We start from the raw sequence: 16,972 nt of genomic DNA on the forward strand, positions 1-16,972 counted from the left end.
AAGGAGAGCTGTTCTTCCTTGACTTGGCTTGAAGTACATCCACCTGCCACTGACTCCTGGAAATTCCAAATCCGTTCCCCTGGAGGGGATGTCACTTCAGGCTTGCCATTGGCACTGCCACCAGTTTTGCCTCTGGGAGTGGGTTTGCTCAGTGAGGTCCCCTTTGGTGTGGCTGTCATTGATCTGAGACCAAACTGGCACGTCCCGAGCAGCAGAACAGCAGGGCTCATTGTTCCCCTGTGGCCGTGGGGCTGGGAGACATCCCCTGGGATCCCGGGGGAGATGTGGACCCAGCCTCAGCCTTCCCTGTGTCCTGCAGCAGGGTGGCCAGCACATGGTGATGGGCACAGAGCTGTCAGTCACACTGGGATTCAACTAGGGGAGGCAAAAACAAAAGGCTCTAAAAGAAATAGCAGTTTTGGTTTAGTCAGACCAAGTCTGTCAAAATATGAACCTTGGTGGTTTTTATTTTGTTTCGATAAAAGAGAGAGATACAGCTTCCGAAAGGTAGCATCCTGTGTAAACTAAGATTTAAACTTAACATTATTCCTAGTCATGCAGGAGGTCCAAACGAAAAAGAACTATGGATAATCAGTTAAAAGAACTGACAGATACCCTGATGTGTTGATCAGTAGTAATACCTAATTTCTATTTCAAGTGTGCTATAATGGATTACCATATAGATGCAGCAAAGCACTAAGCATTAAATAGATCTATGTATTTTCTGAAAAAGCAATATTATTTCGCACTGTGGGGTTTCTTAAAATATTTCTTATTAGTGTGGTGTGAAACTAGGAACAAGATGTCAATAGCCAGCTCAGATTCACAGTGGTGTGGCTGACAGCCTGGGCTGAAGGGGAAGAAACTGTTATTTGTTCTATAGCAATAGCAATGCATGTTCTTTAGAACACCACGGGTGGGAAGGGTGTACAAAATGTTGCTGGAAATATGAAGTTGCAAAGAGAACAACTGGTTCATGATTTGTGCAGTCTCACTGCAGCACTGCCTCAGTCTGGGACTGCGGTGCTTGGGGCAAAAATCACCAGCTGGAAGTTGTGCTGGTGCAACTGGGGCTTAACTTAACCTTCAGAATTTATATTTAATGATGTAGACTTTGCACCTGGGTAGCTTCTTTTTGCATTGCAGGAGCACACATGGGCTCTGCATTTATATCATTTAGAGTGGCCCTGCTCTGCTGCAGAGCTGTGCTGTCTGCAGTGCAGGAGGAGGACACAGATTGCTTTTTGAGAATGCCTGGTTGCTGTGGGGTAGGACCATGCAAGTGATTAGTCACACCCTTGCATTTTTTATTTTTTTTTCAAAATACATATATTTATTGTTTTCCTGGTTTTGAGATGCTGAAAAGGGGAATGCAAGGGAAGTGACTTCAGTGTCTCCACTTTTTCTGTGTGAAAAGACTGTGGGATATGGAAGCTTTTCTCAGATAGGAACTTCTGTCCTCTTACTGATGGTTTGAACCCTTGAATTGTTTTGATTTTCAGTCACCTGACAAGGGTGTTGGATTCCGTGTTTTGTAAAGGCAAAAGAACAGTAAGCATGTTTTCTGCCCCAGCCCCTTCAGTTTTGTTCAGTTTAGAGTTTAGGCTTGGTTTTCCTGCTTGTTGTTGAGCTGTGCAGCAGCATTTGTTTTCCTGCTTTTCTCTGGATACAACCTAAAGTTCACTGAGACTTGGATGTGAAAATTATTATCAAATTCTTTTTCAAATGATTCTTTCCTATGGAGCTTTGCACCTATGCAGCTCACACCTCATCACAGCTCATTTTCTGGAAGGGAGCTTCATGTTCAAATTTAGGTGAAACTGGAACAGACTAAAACAATGGAAACAGAACACGTGTGGTTTTGTCTGGTTTTCCGATGACGAATGTGCCAATGTGTGAAACTTCCTACCTGCAGTGTGCTGTGTGACACCTGAATCCAGCCTGGTGTCTGTTGCTGGTTTGCCATAGAGTTTTGTTTCTTGGAGCTTTTCCTTCCACACCTCGGTACATGGCTTGTGGTGAGCCTGGGCACAGACCCAGCTCCCATGCAGAGCTCCTGCACTGGATTAGGTTAGGTTAGGTTAGAAGTGCTCCTGGATCAGCATAGGACTCCTTTCTGCCCTGTGCCATGTTAAGTAATGAATAATGCCAGAAATAGTCTGGAGGAGTGGTAGGCTGCCAGTGTTTTAATGTTTAAATGGATAACAATAACTCTGTCCCTGGATCCTGCAATCTGATTGGCAGAAGCCTGGTGCTTTAACTAACTGGTAAAGCCCCAAATATGAGTCATGGCCCCATTTTTAACCGGTCAGATCCTTCATCCCAAGCATTCCTGCTGTCCGTGGAGAGGGAGCTCGACTTCTGGACTGGGGGAGTGACACTGGATCAAAATACAAGGAACATGGGAAGGATGTGTCTGGTTTGCATTTTTATTCTAGTTAACCTTTTAGAAATGCTAAATACTGTGTGGGAAGGACATGCTATGGTGAAGGCGTGGAAGAGGACCAGCCTGTCTGTGACCCAAGGTCTAGTTTCCTATGTCCATGAACTTGTCATGACTTCCATCCTCTGGCATGGAGAAAGGAATGTTCCATGTCCAAAAAGGCTATTCTGAATGTTGAGTATAATTTCTGAAGCCCTTTATTGTCAATAGAGGTTTGTCCTGCTCCATGTCTCAAGCACGTGTTCTGGCAGCGGTGCTGACTCTGTCACCCAGCTCCCAGGGGTGGCCCACAGTGCCAGATGCTTTCTGGGCTGTGATGCTTTGTTTTTTCCTGCGAGCTTTTGTGTGCAGAACACCCTCAAACGGGTCACTGCTGCTTAAGTGACCTATCATCTGTTTGCATCCTGCATGTGGTATTGCTGACAACTTAAAGGTACTTCGTTGTGCAGAAATTCGTGCCAGTCATTTTGTTTGATAATTGCAAGGAGCTCTGACTGTCAGTCATTTTTGACATCATTTAATTTGATTTCCAAATGGAAATGTTCAGAACTAGCTTCCCATTTAAATATATCTTCCTAATTTCTTATTTCAATGGCTGAAAAGTTGTAAGATGGAGACATTTTTTGTGTGGAACCTGTGTGAAGCCCTGTGTACTCCCAGACCTTGCGAGGTGGAGCAGCAGTAGGTGAGCTGTGCTACTGCCACACCTGTGGCCAAGTCCTAGTCCATGCTGCCACTAGTTTAAATAGAAACTGTGTATGTATTCCCATCTCATTTGTGTCTTGTGTATCCGTTTCTCTGTATTCCCTGATGAACCAGTTTTGTTACGGAAAATTTGACTAATTTTGTTTCCTGCAGAAAATATTGCAGCTGCTACCTGAAAGGATTTTTTATCGATGGCATTTTCGCAGTATAGGTAAGAAGAAATGGTTTAAAACAAAAAAATACTAACTTCTTAGTGGCTTTTTTGGATCAGTTTTTCTTTTAATGAGTGGTATATGAATAGAGTTGTGAATACATGGTATTTGTGCAAGTTTGGCCTCAGCTGCCTTTCCCAGATTCTCGTGAAATGGAGGATTTTCCAAGCATCCCGTTAGAATATAGCCTTGGCCATGACAGACACAAGACACCCATGGCTGGCTTCCTGAGACCAAGACTGTTCTTTCCTCACGGTCCAGTGGTATTGGAGCTTCTGGAAGAAGGGAGGGAATAAGAGGAGTCTGTCAGAGAGCAGCATTGGATGGCCAGAACACCTTGAAGTCCAGTGAAATGGTTTAACTCAGTCATTTCCTCTGATTCAAATGCCTTGGATTTATCACTGCTTTTCACATTCTGCTTCCAAATGCCACCAATGTGGCACAAATGGGGTTTTTATGCTGCTTATTAAAATTTTATGAGGGGCTCTATTTCTTCCAAGTAGGTTTTTTTTTGTTGGGGTTGGGGTTCATTTGCAGCACTGTCTGAGCGGCTGCCATTTCTGTCATCAGAACAAGGAGTTGCTGTTGCAGAACAATGAGCAGAAGTTAAAGGTCAAGGTGGTTGTCACATTTCCCATCAGCACTGACAAAAACAAGAGGAGACATCTGCCCGGCCAATTCATAACGGTTCTAGTTTGGTCCAGACCAAATTGGTTTCAGTCAGTTGCTCTGTATGTAGCTGATATATTCTTTATGCTTCTATCCAGTGGTCATAGTGGCATAATTTCTTATCTGTGTCCAAAAAATGATGTCCAGAATTTGGCGGAGCTTTTATTTACACCTCTACCTTTTGGTTTCCTTTTGCTTAATGTTTGTGTGAATTAACATGCATTTCCTATATATGTTAATAATTTCTCTTTAGTCTTGTGAAATGGTGAGATCTCAAGGGAAGGAGCCCATTTAAGCAGTGTGTATCATTCACAGAACTTACTATTAATGAAAATAATTTCAGACATGGTCCTCTGATGAAACCCAGAGGACCTCACTGGAAAGATACATCACAGTTAATTGTGGGGGGGGGGGGGGGGGCGGTGATTGTAACTAGATTCAGTTGTGGGTTTCCTCCCATAGTTGTCTTAACCCAGCACAGTGGTCCCAGAGTAAAGTAGGCTTTCATGGAATATTTTTGAAAACATTGTGGTGGGAAGTGTCTGATAGTCTCTACTTAATTTTCCTAATCCAGGGTCGATTCTGAAGAAGCTTTTGCACACTGGAAATTCTCTCAAGGTAGTGCATTGATGTTTTCATGTTTCTTTTCACTTTAATTCCTGTGAAGTATGCTACTTTGCAGCTTTCCAGTAGCAGTATTTTCCAGATTTTTAGGCTTTGTAATTTTTTTCTTATTCACCTTTTAATTGTAAATTTTATTATTGTGATCCTTGATTATTTTAATGTGTTTTCAGTCATTTTGCTGCTCTAATGACCTTTGTGAAGTTACCTGGGGAAGGTATCACAGATGTTGCTTAACACCTAATTTTTGAAGCTTTCTCAGGCATTAGAGCTAGGAGTGTATTAATAATGTGAATACCCTTGGAATAACAGCAAGACTTTGCAGCATCTAGCTGGGAGGAAGCGCTCGCCCTGCCTGTTGTGAGCTGTTTACCCGTGTTACTGCACTTACAGACGTGTGTTACTGCCTTTTCCCCCAAATGCACTGCCTTGCAGCTCAGGTGTGAAGGAATCCGCCTGTTCCTGCTGTGGCTGCAAGCCCTGCAGACCAACTGTGGCGAGGAGCAGATCCTGATGTTTGCCTGCCTGGTGCCTGGCTTCCCCCCGCTGTCGTCCCCCCGTGGGCCCTGCACGCTGGAGAGCCTGGTCAGCCCCCCAGCCGCGCCCGACGGTGAGCCTTCTCCTGGGGGAGAGGTGATGGGTGCTGCTGGCTGCCCCTGGAATTAATCCTGAGCTGGCCGGAGTGTGCCTGGCTGCTGGGCCAGTGCAGCTCCAGAGCCACCCGCTCCTGTCCCTCTGAGCGGTTTGCTCAGGGTTTGCTCTTTGGCTCTGGGGTGGTTTTAGTTCAGACACAGCAGCAGCAGCATTTCACTGCCCCACAAGCAGGTTTGGAGCTTTCCTCCTCCCTGGTTCACAGCTGATGTCAGCCCTTCCAAGCTGCCGGGAATCTGGTGCCATCCTTGCTGGGATGTGCCAGGGCTTTGGACATCTGAGCAGCTACTGGCCTTGCACAGCTTGGTAGTGCCCTTATGGGTATTTTCAAATCAATCTTTTATAGAAAATAGCTTTTGTTTCAGTATTTTCATGTGTGCTATGCTTAAAATATTTGATTTTAGACAAGATTTTTCCAGAAGAAATAACACCGCTTTTGCCAGCTGTCTCTGGAGAGAAAGTTGCAGAAGACCAGACCTGCTATTTTCTCCAGCTCCTGTTAAAATATATGGTAATTCAGGTGAGGAGGATATATGTTTGAAACTGTTCATATTTGGAGGATGTGTTTGTGATAGAAAGTTAAGCCTACACTGCAGCTGTTTGGAGCTGGGTTTACCCTTCCCCAGCACTTTTTTTACTCTTGTTTTTAAATGAAAAAGCATCCCAAATGTATTTCCTCATGCCATTTTTGGTGAAAATAAGAATATTATCACGCTTTTGTGATAAGAATTAATGAATGTTATCCAAACTTGCAGAATAACTGACTGTTTTATGTGCTCATGGTTGCATTTAGAAAATTGATGTGGGGTAAAGATTCAGTTTGTTCTCTTTGGACACATACCTAGATGAAAAGGAATGTAAAGGACCACTGGAGGAAGAGATAAAGAGAGATGGCTTCTGTGATGTTTTAAAAAAGATGGGAGTAACATGTACATAAAATTTAATTAGCAGGAGATCAGATGAATCTGTACAGGAAATAAATTAAGATAATGTATATATTTAAAAAGTACAAATTAAGCAACATTTGAAATAAAGTGGAAGCTGTGCCGACAATGAACATTAAAGAGCTTTTTATTAAAAAAAGATAAATTATAATTAAATACTTTGAGATACACTTTCTAGTATGAAAAGGCAAGACCAAAATAATATTTGGAAAGGCTTTTGTCATCTTGAATAAATGCTTTATTTTAAAAGAGGCTGTATGAAATTATCAGCCTCTTCCACAGCACCCTTTGTTTCACATATCAGAGTCTCACAGCAGTTAAAAACAAAAATGTCACTTCTTTTTACAGTCTTGTTACCTGTGTGGGATCTAAACAAACCTGCTTACACTGCAAATCTCATTGCACAGTGCTTCCAGTATTTGTTTGTTTGTGTTGATTTTGATGAAGAAAATATTTATGATAAAAGTAGAGCTCAAAGTAACTGTCAAAATGCATGCTTAAGAAGCAAATTCATTGAGAGCAGAACAGGACAGTTGCTGTCCTTCCCTGATTAGAGCAGCACAAATACACTGGCTTCCACTCAGCTCACTGGCTTTGGGGGCTGATCTATTCTTACCTTCCATTCTTACTGCAGTTTGTAAAGGAGATTTTGGGCCTGTGCTACTTCTGCTTCTCTTGTTAAAGTGTAGTTGCTTGGTTTTTTTGTTTGGAGGAAACAATTGTCAGTATAACACGTTAACTTAAAGCTTTTTCTTTCTCTCTAACTCCATGAGAAAGGCTGCCAGCTTGGAGTGGAAGAACAAGGAGAACCAAGACACTGGGTTTAAGTTTCTCTTTACTTTGTTCAGAAAATACTATCTTCCTCACTTGTTCCCATCTTTTACAAAGCTAACCAACCTCTACAAACCTGTGCTTGGTAAGTAGTGGGTTTTGCCTTGAAGTAGAAAAAGCCAGAGCCTGCTTTTGGTGGCACCTCTGTTACCTGCTGGTGTATCACTACAGCTCTGTGGGATGAGGAGTTTTTTTCTCCCTGGTTTCCTGTAAAACTAACTTACATTGTAGCATGGCTGGTTCTTCATTACAGCTTTTGCCCTTCCTTTTGCAGCCCTCCTCTTTTGTTTTCCTTTGTTTTGAGTGATACAAGTGATAACCTCAGGACAGAGCTGTGCTGTTACATTCTCCTGAGGCATGATAAAGTTAGGATAGAATACAGGCATTAATAAAACAAAAGCAGTCAATTATTGCATCGGTTATTTCTTGGGTGATATGTTCAGTGCATTTAGCCAGAGTTGGGAAGCAATTACTAAGATTCCACTTCATTTCTCTCTTCCTTTTTGTCCCCCCCCACCCCCAGACATCCCTGATATCAGGCCAAGGCCAGTGTATGTCACTGCAACACGGAACAATGAGAGTGTCTACTGCACAAAAATCCCGTACATGGCAGCTCGAGTGGTTTTTATCAAGTGGCTCGTTACCTTCTTCCTTGAAAAGAAGTATTTAACTGCTGTTCAGAATACAAAAAATGGAGGAGAAACGCTCCCTAAAATTATTCAGGTGGGCTTCAAAGATTTTACCTCTCATTTTGCATGTGTGCTGACCTTGCAAGTGATCCCACTGCACTGATGGCTGAAGCAGAAAGCAATGCTACCCCATAATGAGTAAATGATGTAGCTGTTTATTTGATTATCTTCTTCAGTGGAGGAAGGAATCTCCAAGCAAAACCCTTTGGTAATTCACCAGAAGTTTTTTTTTTTTTTCCCTCATAACTTGTGTTACTAACTTCAGCAGTATTATATTTAGACTTTTGGCATTTGCACTGTAAACTGTCATACTTGGTGGTTCCATGGACCATTTCCCAGGAACATCAAAGGCTGCTTTGTTTTCCTCCTCTCAGTTATAGCAGCTGTTTACAATGAGGTATTAGAGAAATATTTCATTTATAAACTCATGATTGAGACTTATCTAGAGTTAGATACCTCACAATGAATTTTATAAATCGATACTTCTGAGAGACTCTCCAGCTTCCTGTTAAGAATTCAGAATTAGTCTCGGCTTACACTCGCCGAGAAATGTCAGCTGTGGGCTCAGTTTGAGAGGTTGCAGAATGCACGCAGTGCCAGGGCAAAACCTGGCAAAAAGGTGTTGGGCATAATAATGTGAAGTGTTACAATCCGTCTTTTCCCCAAGGTAAAGGGACTTGGGGGCTCCTCTCCACTGTGTCTGTGCCTTCCTTTACACTTGTAATGTGGACAATTCAGTCAGTTGTTGTGTGCTGTAAGGAAGTTTGTAAAGACCAAATTCCTTCTTGGATCGAGCGGTAGACTGAAATTTGCTATGCCTGACTGCTGGGATCCCGACCTCTCCATGAGGATCCCAGCGGTGTGATGGGTGCTAGTGCAGTCAGTGATGGGCTGTGCCATGATGTGCCTGCAGACAGTTGCTGTGAGCCAGGAGAAGAGTGCAGAGCCAGAGAGCGGCGCGGCGCCGGCGGGCGAGCAGGAGCACGGGCACTCCACCAGCAGCAGCCTGTCAGACAGGAGGCTCAGCAGCTGCAGCCTCTGCAGCGTGGAGGAGCAGCACCGCGGCGTCTATGAGATGGTGCAGGGTATTCTCCTCTCCACGCGTGGATACGTCAACTTCGTCAATGAGGTGTTCCGCCAGGTCACTGCCTGTGGCTGCTCGTTGCCCTGGGTTTTGTTTCTGAAGGGAACAGGTGTGAGAGACACTGTGGGGGGCTGGTCACTGGGCAAACTTGGTGCTGGTCGCAGCAGCAGCCTTGGAGGTTGGGCTCCTTCCTAGGTTTAGTTTAACGATCAGGTTTTGGAATTGTTGCGGGAGCTGAAGCTTGCTGCTTAAAATGGCAGTGTGTGTGGTGGGGTGTGTGTTTGTGCACACCACATCTCTGTCCTATGTGGAGTGAAATCAGTGAACTTTGCATTTCAGGCTTTTTTGTTGCCGCCTTCTGATATATCCGCAACACGGAAGGTGGTGAAGGTGTACCAGAAGTGGATACTGCAGGAGAAACCCGTGTTTATGGAGGAGCCAGACAAGAAGGAGGACAGCCAGGATGCTGCTGTTCCCTTGGAAGACTCCTCAGTGCAAACAGATAGTAAACATGTATGGTATCCCTGTTCCTTACTTTGTCTGCTGCAATATGGGCCTTTTTATCTCACTCTGTAGAGGAGTAACAGTTTAAAGAGTGTGGAGAATAGGGGTTAAAAAATGCTTTTATTTAAGGGCTCATAGTTGAAATAGTTACTGAGTAGCACTTAGAGTGCAGGGGAGGGTTGCAGCTGGTTTGAGAAACATATTTTGTGCATGTATAAGTATGACAGTAAGAACTTCATTGGAGAAACACTGATGTGTTTTGCAGTGCTGAAATTGGCTACCTGCTGGCCTAGAGCCTGGAGAAGTATTTAATGTTGGTGGTACTTAAAAATTTGACAATATGTGTTAATTTGTTATACTGTAACTGGAAGACACCTTAATTTAGGAAATTTAACTGTAGATACAGTTCCTGTGCATCATCTTTTAATATCCTGTTTTGAATCATCAGTGAAAGTTCTTTGACACTGTGACGCTGTTTAAAGGGAAGTTTTCTATATAAGTTTTCTGAATAAGTGATTTGATTTGTAAACTGGTGAGAATTACAAGGTTTTTACTTTACTTCGTAGAGAATTTTTAGTTTTGCCAGACTTTACAACCAGTGACTATGAAAAGTGGTGTAAAATATTTTAAGTAACATACCTTTTGAAACTTCCATAAGCCTTTAAAGTCCATGTTTGGAAATGAAGAAATAATAGCCAGGAATTCCCTGTGGAAATGAACGTGTGCCACGCCAGTTCCTCCACTTTTGCTGCTGACCTCGGGGATGGTTTTTTTTCAATCTGGACATGTTCCTCTGTGCCCTGTTGCTAACCAGGCTGTGTTTGGCAGCTCTCCTTGGAGCCCTGTGGACACAAGCGCTCCTCCAGCTGGGGCAGGACCTACTCCTTCACCAGCGCCGTCAGCAGGGGCTGCGTGCTGGAGGATGAGGACAGGGATGTGAAGGCTGGTGCTCAGGCTGCACTGCAGGTGAGCTGGGCGGGACCGTGACCTGCATTGCAAATTCTCCTGAGCTGGGTGGGACCCGAATTTGCATTGCAAATTCCATTACAATGTCCAAGATGAAGGAAAAGGACACCAGGGCTTGATTTGTTTTCTGGAAACAATTTGGACTCCGTTTATCACTCTGAAATATGTATACTAAACCACATGATCATGTCTTAAAGCCATAGATCTGTAGTTTAACACAGAAGGGTAATTTTTTTTTCCTCCTGTGAGTGCTATGAATTCATCAGAATGCATTTACTTTTGCTGAGCTTCATGTATTCAAAATACTGGTGACTGTTTCAGCATATGATGGCTGGAGGAATGTCCTCTTGCCTGCCCAAGCAGAGACACCCAAAAACCCCATACTGAGCCTCGGTGGGTCTGTGATGCCACCTGGTTCCTTGCTGAAATAATACAGTAAAATAAAGTGATGGGCAAAACATGAAACCTCCTCTAAGGAAAGGGTAAGATTTAACTGAAGCAGCACAAGTATTTTGTTGTAAGTCTTGCCTGTTTTCATTCCTAACACTGCACAAATGGGCTGTCAATGCCAGGTATTCCTGACACACTCCGCGAATGTTTTCCTGCTGGAGCCATGCACTGAGGTCCCTGTGCTGCTGAAGGAGCAGGTGGATGCTTGCAAAGCCATTCTCAGCATCTTCAGGCGCATGATAATGGAGTTGTCCATGAATAGAAAGACATGGTAAGGTTAACATGGTGTCATGTGAGAGAAAAAGTTGTTACAGTCTGCAACCAACCAAATTATTTTACAATTTATCTGTGAAGTCCAAAGTGTGCCTGCATTCTCAATAAATAAGGCTTTGCTGCAGGATTAATGAGCAGGTACAACTAACAGAACACCTTTTGTTGGAATCAGGGAACAGATGCTGCAAATACTCCTCAGAATAACAGAAGCTGTGATGCAGAAGCCAAAGGAGAACCAGACAAAGGACACGTTTGCTCAGAGCATGGCAGGGCTGCTGTTCCGAGTGAGTGAATGGGGCTGGTTGGTTTGCCCTGTCACAACTGCCCACAGTTTTACTTGGGTACTATAAACCTACTTGCATTACTGTGAAGGAGAGGTTTCACGTGTTTTGCTAGTAATTACTTTGTAAACTTGCTAACAGAGGGAAAGTTGGGTTTGCTCTTCTCTTCAGGGCTGTTACAAACTAAGGTAGCACAGACAGGGTGTTTTCAGTGAACGTCTCTAAAGTGTAAGGTTCAAGTAATGATTTTCCTAAAAGTCCAGCTGGCAAGTCAAAACTGAGTCACACTGAGTGAGGGAGACATTTGTGTTCCTACTGTACTTCCAGCTTGGATAATGTAACTGAGTGTGTAGTGCTGCCCCAGAGCTCAGTTGCTACAGTCGTTCTGTGGGTGTAAGACAGTTCTTCATTCTGCTGTTCATATACAGTGTCTTATTTCAGTTTGCCAGACAACATGTAGCCTGAAATTTTTCTAAATTTCCTTCCTCAGTAACTTTCCCCATTATTTCTGTGAGTGTTTTCTGAGGGGGGGAAAAAGCACTGCACATCAGTTGTGCCTCACCAAAAGGCCATGTCGATGTGCAGGCCAGAGTTATGGGTTGGGCTTGGTGTGCTGAACTCATCTTGCCAACTCTCCCCGAGCTGCCCCTCATGCCTCTTCCCTCAGACCCTCATTGTGGCTTGGATCAGAGCGAACCTGAGCGTTTACATCTCCCGGGAGCTGTGGGATGAGCTTCTCAGTGTCCTGTCTGCCCTGACGGACTGGGAGGAGCTCATCAACGAGTGGGCCAACATCATGGACTCTCTGACAGCAGTGCTGGCCAGGACCGTGTACGGCGTGGAGATGACAAACCTGCCCCTGGACAAGCTCAGTGAACAGAAGGAAAAAAAGCAGAGAGGCAAAGGTTCTTTGTGCTTCAGTGCTTTTTGTATCAAACTGGTTAAATATTGAAGCTTAATCTTAAAAATTAATTTAATGTTAAACACTACTTAATCTGACATAACAACCTGTTTAATCAAATGTGAAGCACTTGGGATTTGTGTGTTATCATCCTTCACTGGGGAGGAGAGGTAGTTGGGATCAAGCTGGTTGGGGCATGCACCTACAGCCAGGTTTTTTTGGATAGCAGAGATGAAATGTGGTTTCCTGTGCTGTTGGCTGGCACTGGCAACTCTGTAAAAATTCCTTTCCGTGTGTTTTTAGTCAAGTTTCTAATTTACAGTACTTTAGCTGCCTTTGCGTATCATCTTGAAATAGATGCACATAGTTTGAAGTACCAGTTGTTTTTTATTAATAGTAAAAGTTAATGTGTGTTGTTCAAGGTATTAATATTTGCCATGTCTGAGTCCATTTGTACTTCAGCAAAAATACATGCCAAAGCATTCAGTGCAAGAAAATTTTGTGTTCTTTGTCCTAAGGTGGTGTTTTAGAGCCTCAGAAGACAGCTGTAGTAGGAAGATCTTTTTCATTAAGCTGGAAAAGTCACCCTGAAGTTTTGGAGCCAATGAGATTCAGAAGTGCCACAACCTCTGGGGCCCCAGGTGTGGAGAAGGCAAGAAACATTGTCCGTCAGAGAGCCACAGGTTAGACCATAGCTGAGTGCTTTGGTACCCAGACACTCAGTAACGCTCAAGTTTTAAATATGCCTCTGAGGGGTGGCTGCTGCCAAAAGCAACTTAATAATTAACTGCTCCAACAGAGAGTTTGCATGTCCGTGTCTGGATGTCTTGGCCAGCATGAATCACAGAGTCAAAGTATTTTGGGAAATTCTCTGTATAAGCTTTTAGCTACAGGACATGGAATTGTGAGTTAAACCTGTGCACATTAGAGGTTTTTATAGAGTGGTACATTGCTATTTTTATCAGTTCCTAAGAAGGCATTTACTACTTCAGGCAGATAACATATACTGATACAACTATTTCCTGGGAGCACAGGGTAAACCAGGTACTTAATAAATAATATTATCCTTTCATAGTTGCTTTATGTGCTCTCTTTTTCTTGGCATAATGAAGTTTTCCTCTCATATTTACTTCCGGAAAGAGGAAAGCAGGAGGGAGACCAGGGGTGAAGAATGTTGGGGTAATGACTGAGACCCCAGACATGGAACAGATCCTGGTTTGTTCAAGCATTTCAGCAGCCTGAACCTGGCCTTTCTTTATTTCATGTCAGTGTGTTTCCATGCGCTAGTTAGCTGGGGCAGACTCCTGTGGAAATCCCCTGCTTTGAGCAGGAGCTGCTGGGCGGCACAGCTCCCTCCCAGGTTCCTTATCAGGAGAGATGGAAGGAGGGAGGACACCGGAGGTGGTTTGTGGCTCCATGGCTGAGCCACAGGCTCCAGCCAGATCACAGAGCACTTTGGCAGTGGAGCCAGTTCAGTGTGAGTTTTATTTTTGAATTCAGCTAGTCCCTGTTTGTGCTTCAGTGAAGGATTCTCTCTACTGCTGCAGCATTTTCCCCTTTAACACCCTACCAGAGCAGCAGGGAGAACATGGAAGTGTTGATCCAGGGCTTTTGTTGTTTGCGTATGTTCAAATTAAAGGCACTTCTACACTTGCTGGGGATCAGAAATCCCTGATTGTTGCCCTTTCAGTGTGAGAATGTCGCACAGTATTAACTGGCATCTCAGGGGAGAAACCTCTGGGCTTACTGTTGTAAAGCTTTATCCCAAAACACTGGGTTTTGTTGTGTTGTGACACTCAGTGAACTGCAGTATTTCATTCTGCTCCTGATATAATTATTGCTCTATTTTTTCCTGTAAGCTAAGCGAAGCCAGTCTATCAGCAACTGTGTCCATCTTTATGAGGCTTTGCCAGCCACTAAAGGTGTACCTCTTCTGCTTCACACTGTGAGCTCTCTCTTCCCTGGTATCTCTTACGCTTCTTGCTCTCAAAGATTGTCAGGTACTGTACTTGAAAGTCATCTTTGATGTCAATGTTCTCTATATTTTTAAACTGCTCTCTGTCTGTTCCCTTTCTGTCCGGTTGGTTCTTCTCAGAATGTTTGCAGCATCGCAAGCAAAGCAGGTTTTGTTCATGTTGATATTAAAGATTGCCATCAATTGCCATCAGATCTACATTGCCTAGTAGCTAAAGTAAAAAATTCCATGTTTCGCTTCCTGAACGGGATTTGTGACTCCTGAGTCCTGCTCAGGGTCATTACCTGCAGCAGCAAGAGAAAGGAGAGTTTTGTATGTGGTGTTTTATGAGCCTGTGGGGGGATTCCTGCTGTATGAAACATCTTTGGTGTGTTTTCATCCCAAGTTATCTTGGGGGAAATGCTGAAATTGTTCCAGTTAGTTAATTGCGTTGAGTGTTTTATTTTATTGCTTTCTGTGAGACATTGGAAGTCAGTAAATACTGGAAATGTTAATTTTTGTGCACATGCCTCCTGAGATAACTTTCTGAAATACCTACAATGCTTATTAAGTAGAAAAGCCATATTAAAACTTACACACTGCGGGATGAAAACACTGGAGTGTTACTAGTTGGTTTGTTTTTTTTTTTTTCTTTTTCCCCCAAATGCAAAGAGAAACACGTTCCTAAAAGTGCTCCTAAATTCCTCCTCCTTTCCCCTCTTTCTGGAGCTGCCTTCTTCCCATACTGCATTTAAGAGTTTTGTTGCCTCTACTCTGTTCTTTCTGTCTCCATAATGAACATAGGCCAGCTGGGGTCTCCAGTACTGAAAACCCAGCTTTATTTATGTTTGTTAACTCCCAAAATCACTTCTCTCCTTTTCTAGACTTTTTACACTGCTCATGCATCTCTCTCTAAACTTAACAATTTTTCTAAGGATATTTTATAGAACTTAAATTACAACTTGTATATTTTACCTTGGGAATTTTAAAAATTTGCAAGAGTCACTTTTTCATAGAGCTTTCTTAGGCAAGGAGTTCAAAGATGTACATATGAGCTCCTGCAAATATTTTGTGTTGTAATTAAATCAACAGAAGTTGAAGAATCTCAACAGCTGGAAAATTCAGAAGTAGCAGAAGCTGCAGGCCCATTTGCAGACCAAGACCAGCAGCTAACTCGAAGCAGCAGCACTTCAGATATTGCAGATCAGATTCCATCTGATTTTTTTCAAGGTATTTTTAATAAAATACAGCAATACTATGTTTTTCAAGGAAAAGCGTTGAGACTTGCTTAGCCTTACAAATGATGCTCTTACTTTGGTTTCCAGTTCTCCCCCAAAATGTTTTTTATCTCTTTTTCTTAGTCACTGCATAGTTGGTAAGTTGTTGAAAGAACCCTTTTTTAAGAAGTCAGGGACCATGAATGCAGGATGTGACCTTTTGTAAAGCTGAGAGGCCAAAAATGAAACCTGGAATGTGTGTGCACTTTGTATGTAACTCTTTGACTTTTTTCACCCGACTTGCATTTGAATTTTGTGTACTCGAGCTGCAGTTGGAGTTCAGTTCCTCTCCTCTAAGTATATTATGCTTCTGAATGATTTTTCAAAGCATCTTGTATCCCATTTAAGTGTTGTATGGCCCTTAAGTAAAAATGAGACCCGTAAACATTGCTGAAATTCACATGAGACTTGCTGTGTATTTTTTGTCCTGCAAATGTTTCCTTTCTGAAACTTCTAGGTAAGAAGGCTGGAAATTCAACTTCAGACTCCAAATCAGTTCAGGAAAATAAAGGATGTGCAAAGGAGCATGAAGCAGAGCAAGTAAGGCAAACCCGGAAGTAATTTCTGATAAGATCCTAGCAGTGTTTTCTTTCTAATCAGATGCCTTTTAGCATTCAGAAACCCTAGGAGATGTGAGTGTGAAAAGTGATTAATCCCATTTCTAGAATGAAATCTGGAAGTGAGCTGTAGCATGTTATTGTCCTGCTGAGTGTGATCAGTTTGTGTTTCCTGACCTTGTCAGCTGCTTCTGCAGGTTTATCTCTCTTCTAGTGTTACACAAGACGTTGGTCCTTTTTTAAAATATTAAGCACCAACAAGAAGTTCATAACTTTTAAAAGATAAAAAATTCATGGCTATTACAGAGCTACAGTACACTGGAATAAATGTTTGATGGTTTAAAGTACTGATGAAAATGCTTCTCTTCAGCACAGTTCCTGTCACCAGCCGTGCATGAGAAATGTTAGTGTGAGTTGACGTTAGCACAGACAGACTTCATACATTTTTAATGGCATCTTTTGGGTGAACAGTTGAAACAATAAATGACTCAGCCTGGTCATCTCTCTGAAATATGAAGGCTGAAATTTATTTTTTTTTTAATACCTTAACAAATTATTTCACGTGCCTTTGAAAAACATAGGTAAAAAATCCTGCCTGTTGGTGTGAAAACTGAAGTTGTGAAAGGGAGGATTAAGGATGAAATGGAAAGCCTGTTGTTTGTCTAAGGACATTGACAAACACTTTAGTAGTCTGAATATTCATGAGAATGTCGTGAGTGGGTTGTGGTAAATTTCTAATGACTGTGTTGGTGTGAAATTTGCTAGAATGTGGTGTAATGCTCAAGGCTGTATAAGCTGAGATGAATTTTTTCTCTGCAGGTGGCAATGTGGAGGAGCAGCAGTACAGCCGAGTTGGATCTGAAAGCAGGCTTGCAGCAATCACACGGGTATTACAGAGAGAGAGAGAAAAGTGAGTGCCCAGAGAGTGTTTTTGTGCAGTGAAATCAGTGCTGTGATTTG

At 42.8% G+C, this 16,972-nt stretch overlaps 1 protein-coding gene across 2 annotated transcripts in view; it reads left to right on the forward strand.

The window, feature by feature from the left end:
• The window catches only part of RALGAPA2 (Ral GTPase activating protein catalytic subunit alpha 2), a 92,862-nt gene that overhangs the window by 9,176 nt on the left and 66,714 nt on the right, over positions 1–16,972 (forward strand). For both annotated transcript variants that reach the window (XM_066316655.1, XM_066316656.1), the window contains exons 4-20: positions 3,302–3,359; positions 4,604–4,647; positions 5,086–5,260; positions 5,706–5,821; positions 7,023–7,161; positions 7,600–7,799; positions 8,679–8,906; positions 9,189–9,362; positions 10,182–10,319; positions 10,892–11,040; positions 11,215–11,326; positions 11,991–12,228; positions 12,743–12,907; positions 14,084–14,224; positions 15,271–15,408; positions 15,913–15,995; positions 16,832–16,922. In XM_066316655.1, coding sequence (XP_066172752.1) covers positions 3,302–3,359; positions 4,604–4,647; positions 5,086–5,260; positions 5,706–5,821; positions 7,023–7,161; positions 7,600–7,799; positions 8,679–8,906; positions 9,189–9,362; positions 10,182–10,319; positions 10,892–11,040; positions 11,215–11,326; positions 11,991–12,228; positions 12,743–12,907; positions 14,084–14,224; positions 15,271–15,408; positions 15,913–15,995; positions 16,832–16,922 — 2,389 coding nt within the window. The remainder of the gene's footprint in view (positions 1–3,301; positions 3,360–4,603; positions 4,648–5,085; positions 5,261–5,705; positions 5,822–7,022; positions 7,162–7,599; positions 7,800–8,678; positions 8,907–9,188; positions 9,363–10,181; positions 10,320–10,891; positions 11,041–11,214; positions 11,327–11,990; positions 12,229–12,742; positions 12,908–14,083; positions 14,225–15,270; positions 15,409–15,912; positions 15,996–16,831; positions 16,923–16,972) is intronic.

The sequence above is a fragment of the Sylvia atricapilla genome, chromosome 3, assembly GCF_009819655.1.
Source record: "Sylvia atricapilla isolate bSylAtr1 chromosome 3, bSylAtr1.pri, whole genome shotgun sequence".
NCBI classification, from domain to species: Eukaryota; Metazoa; Chordata; class Aves; order Passeriformes; family Sylviidae; genus Sylvia; species Sylvia atricapilla.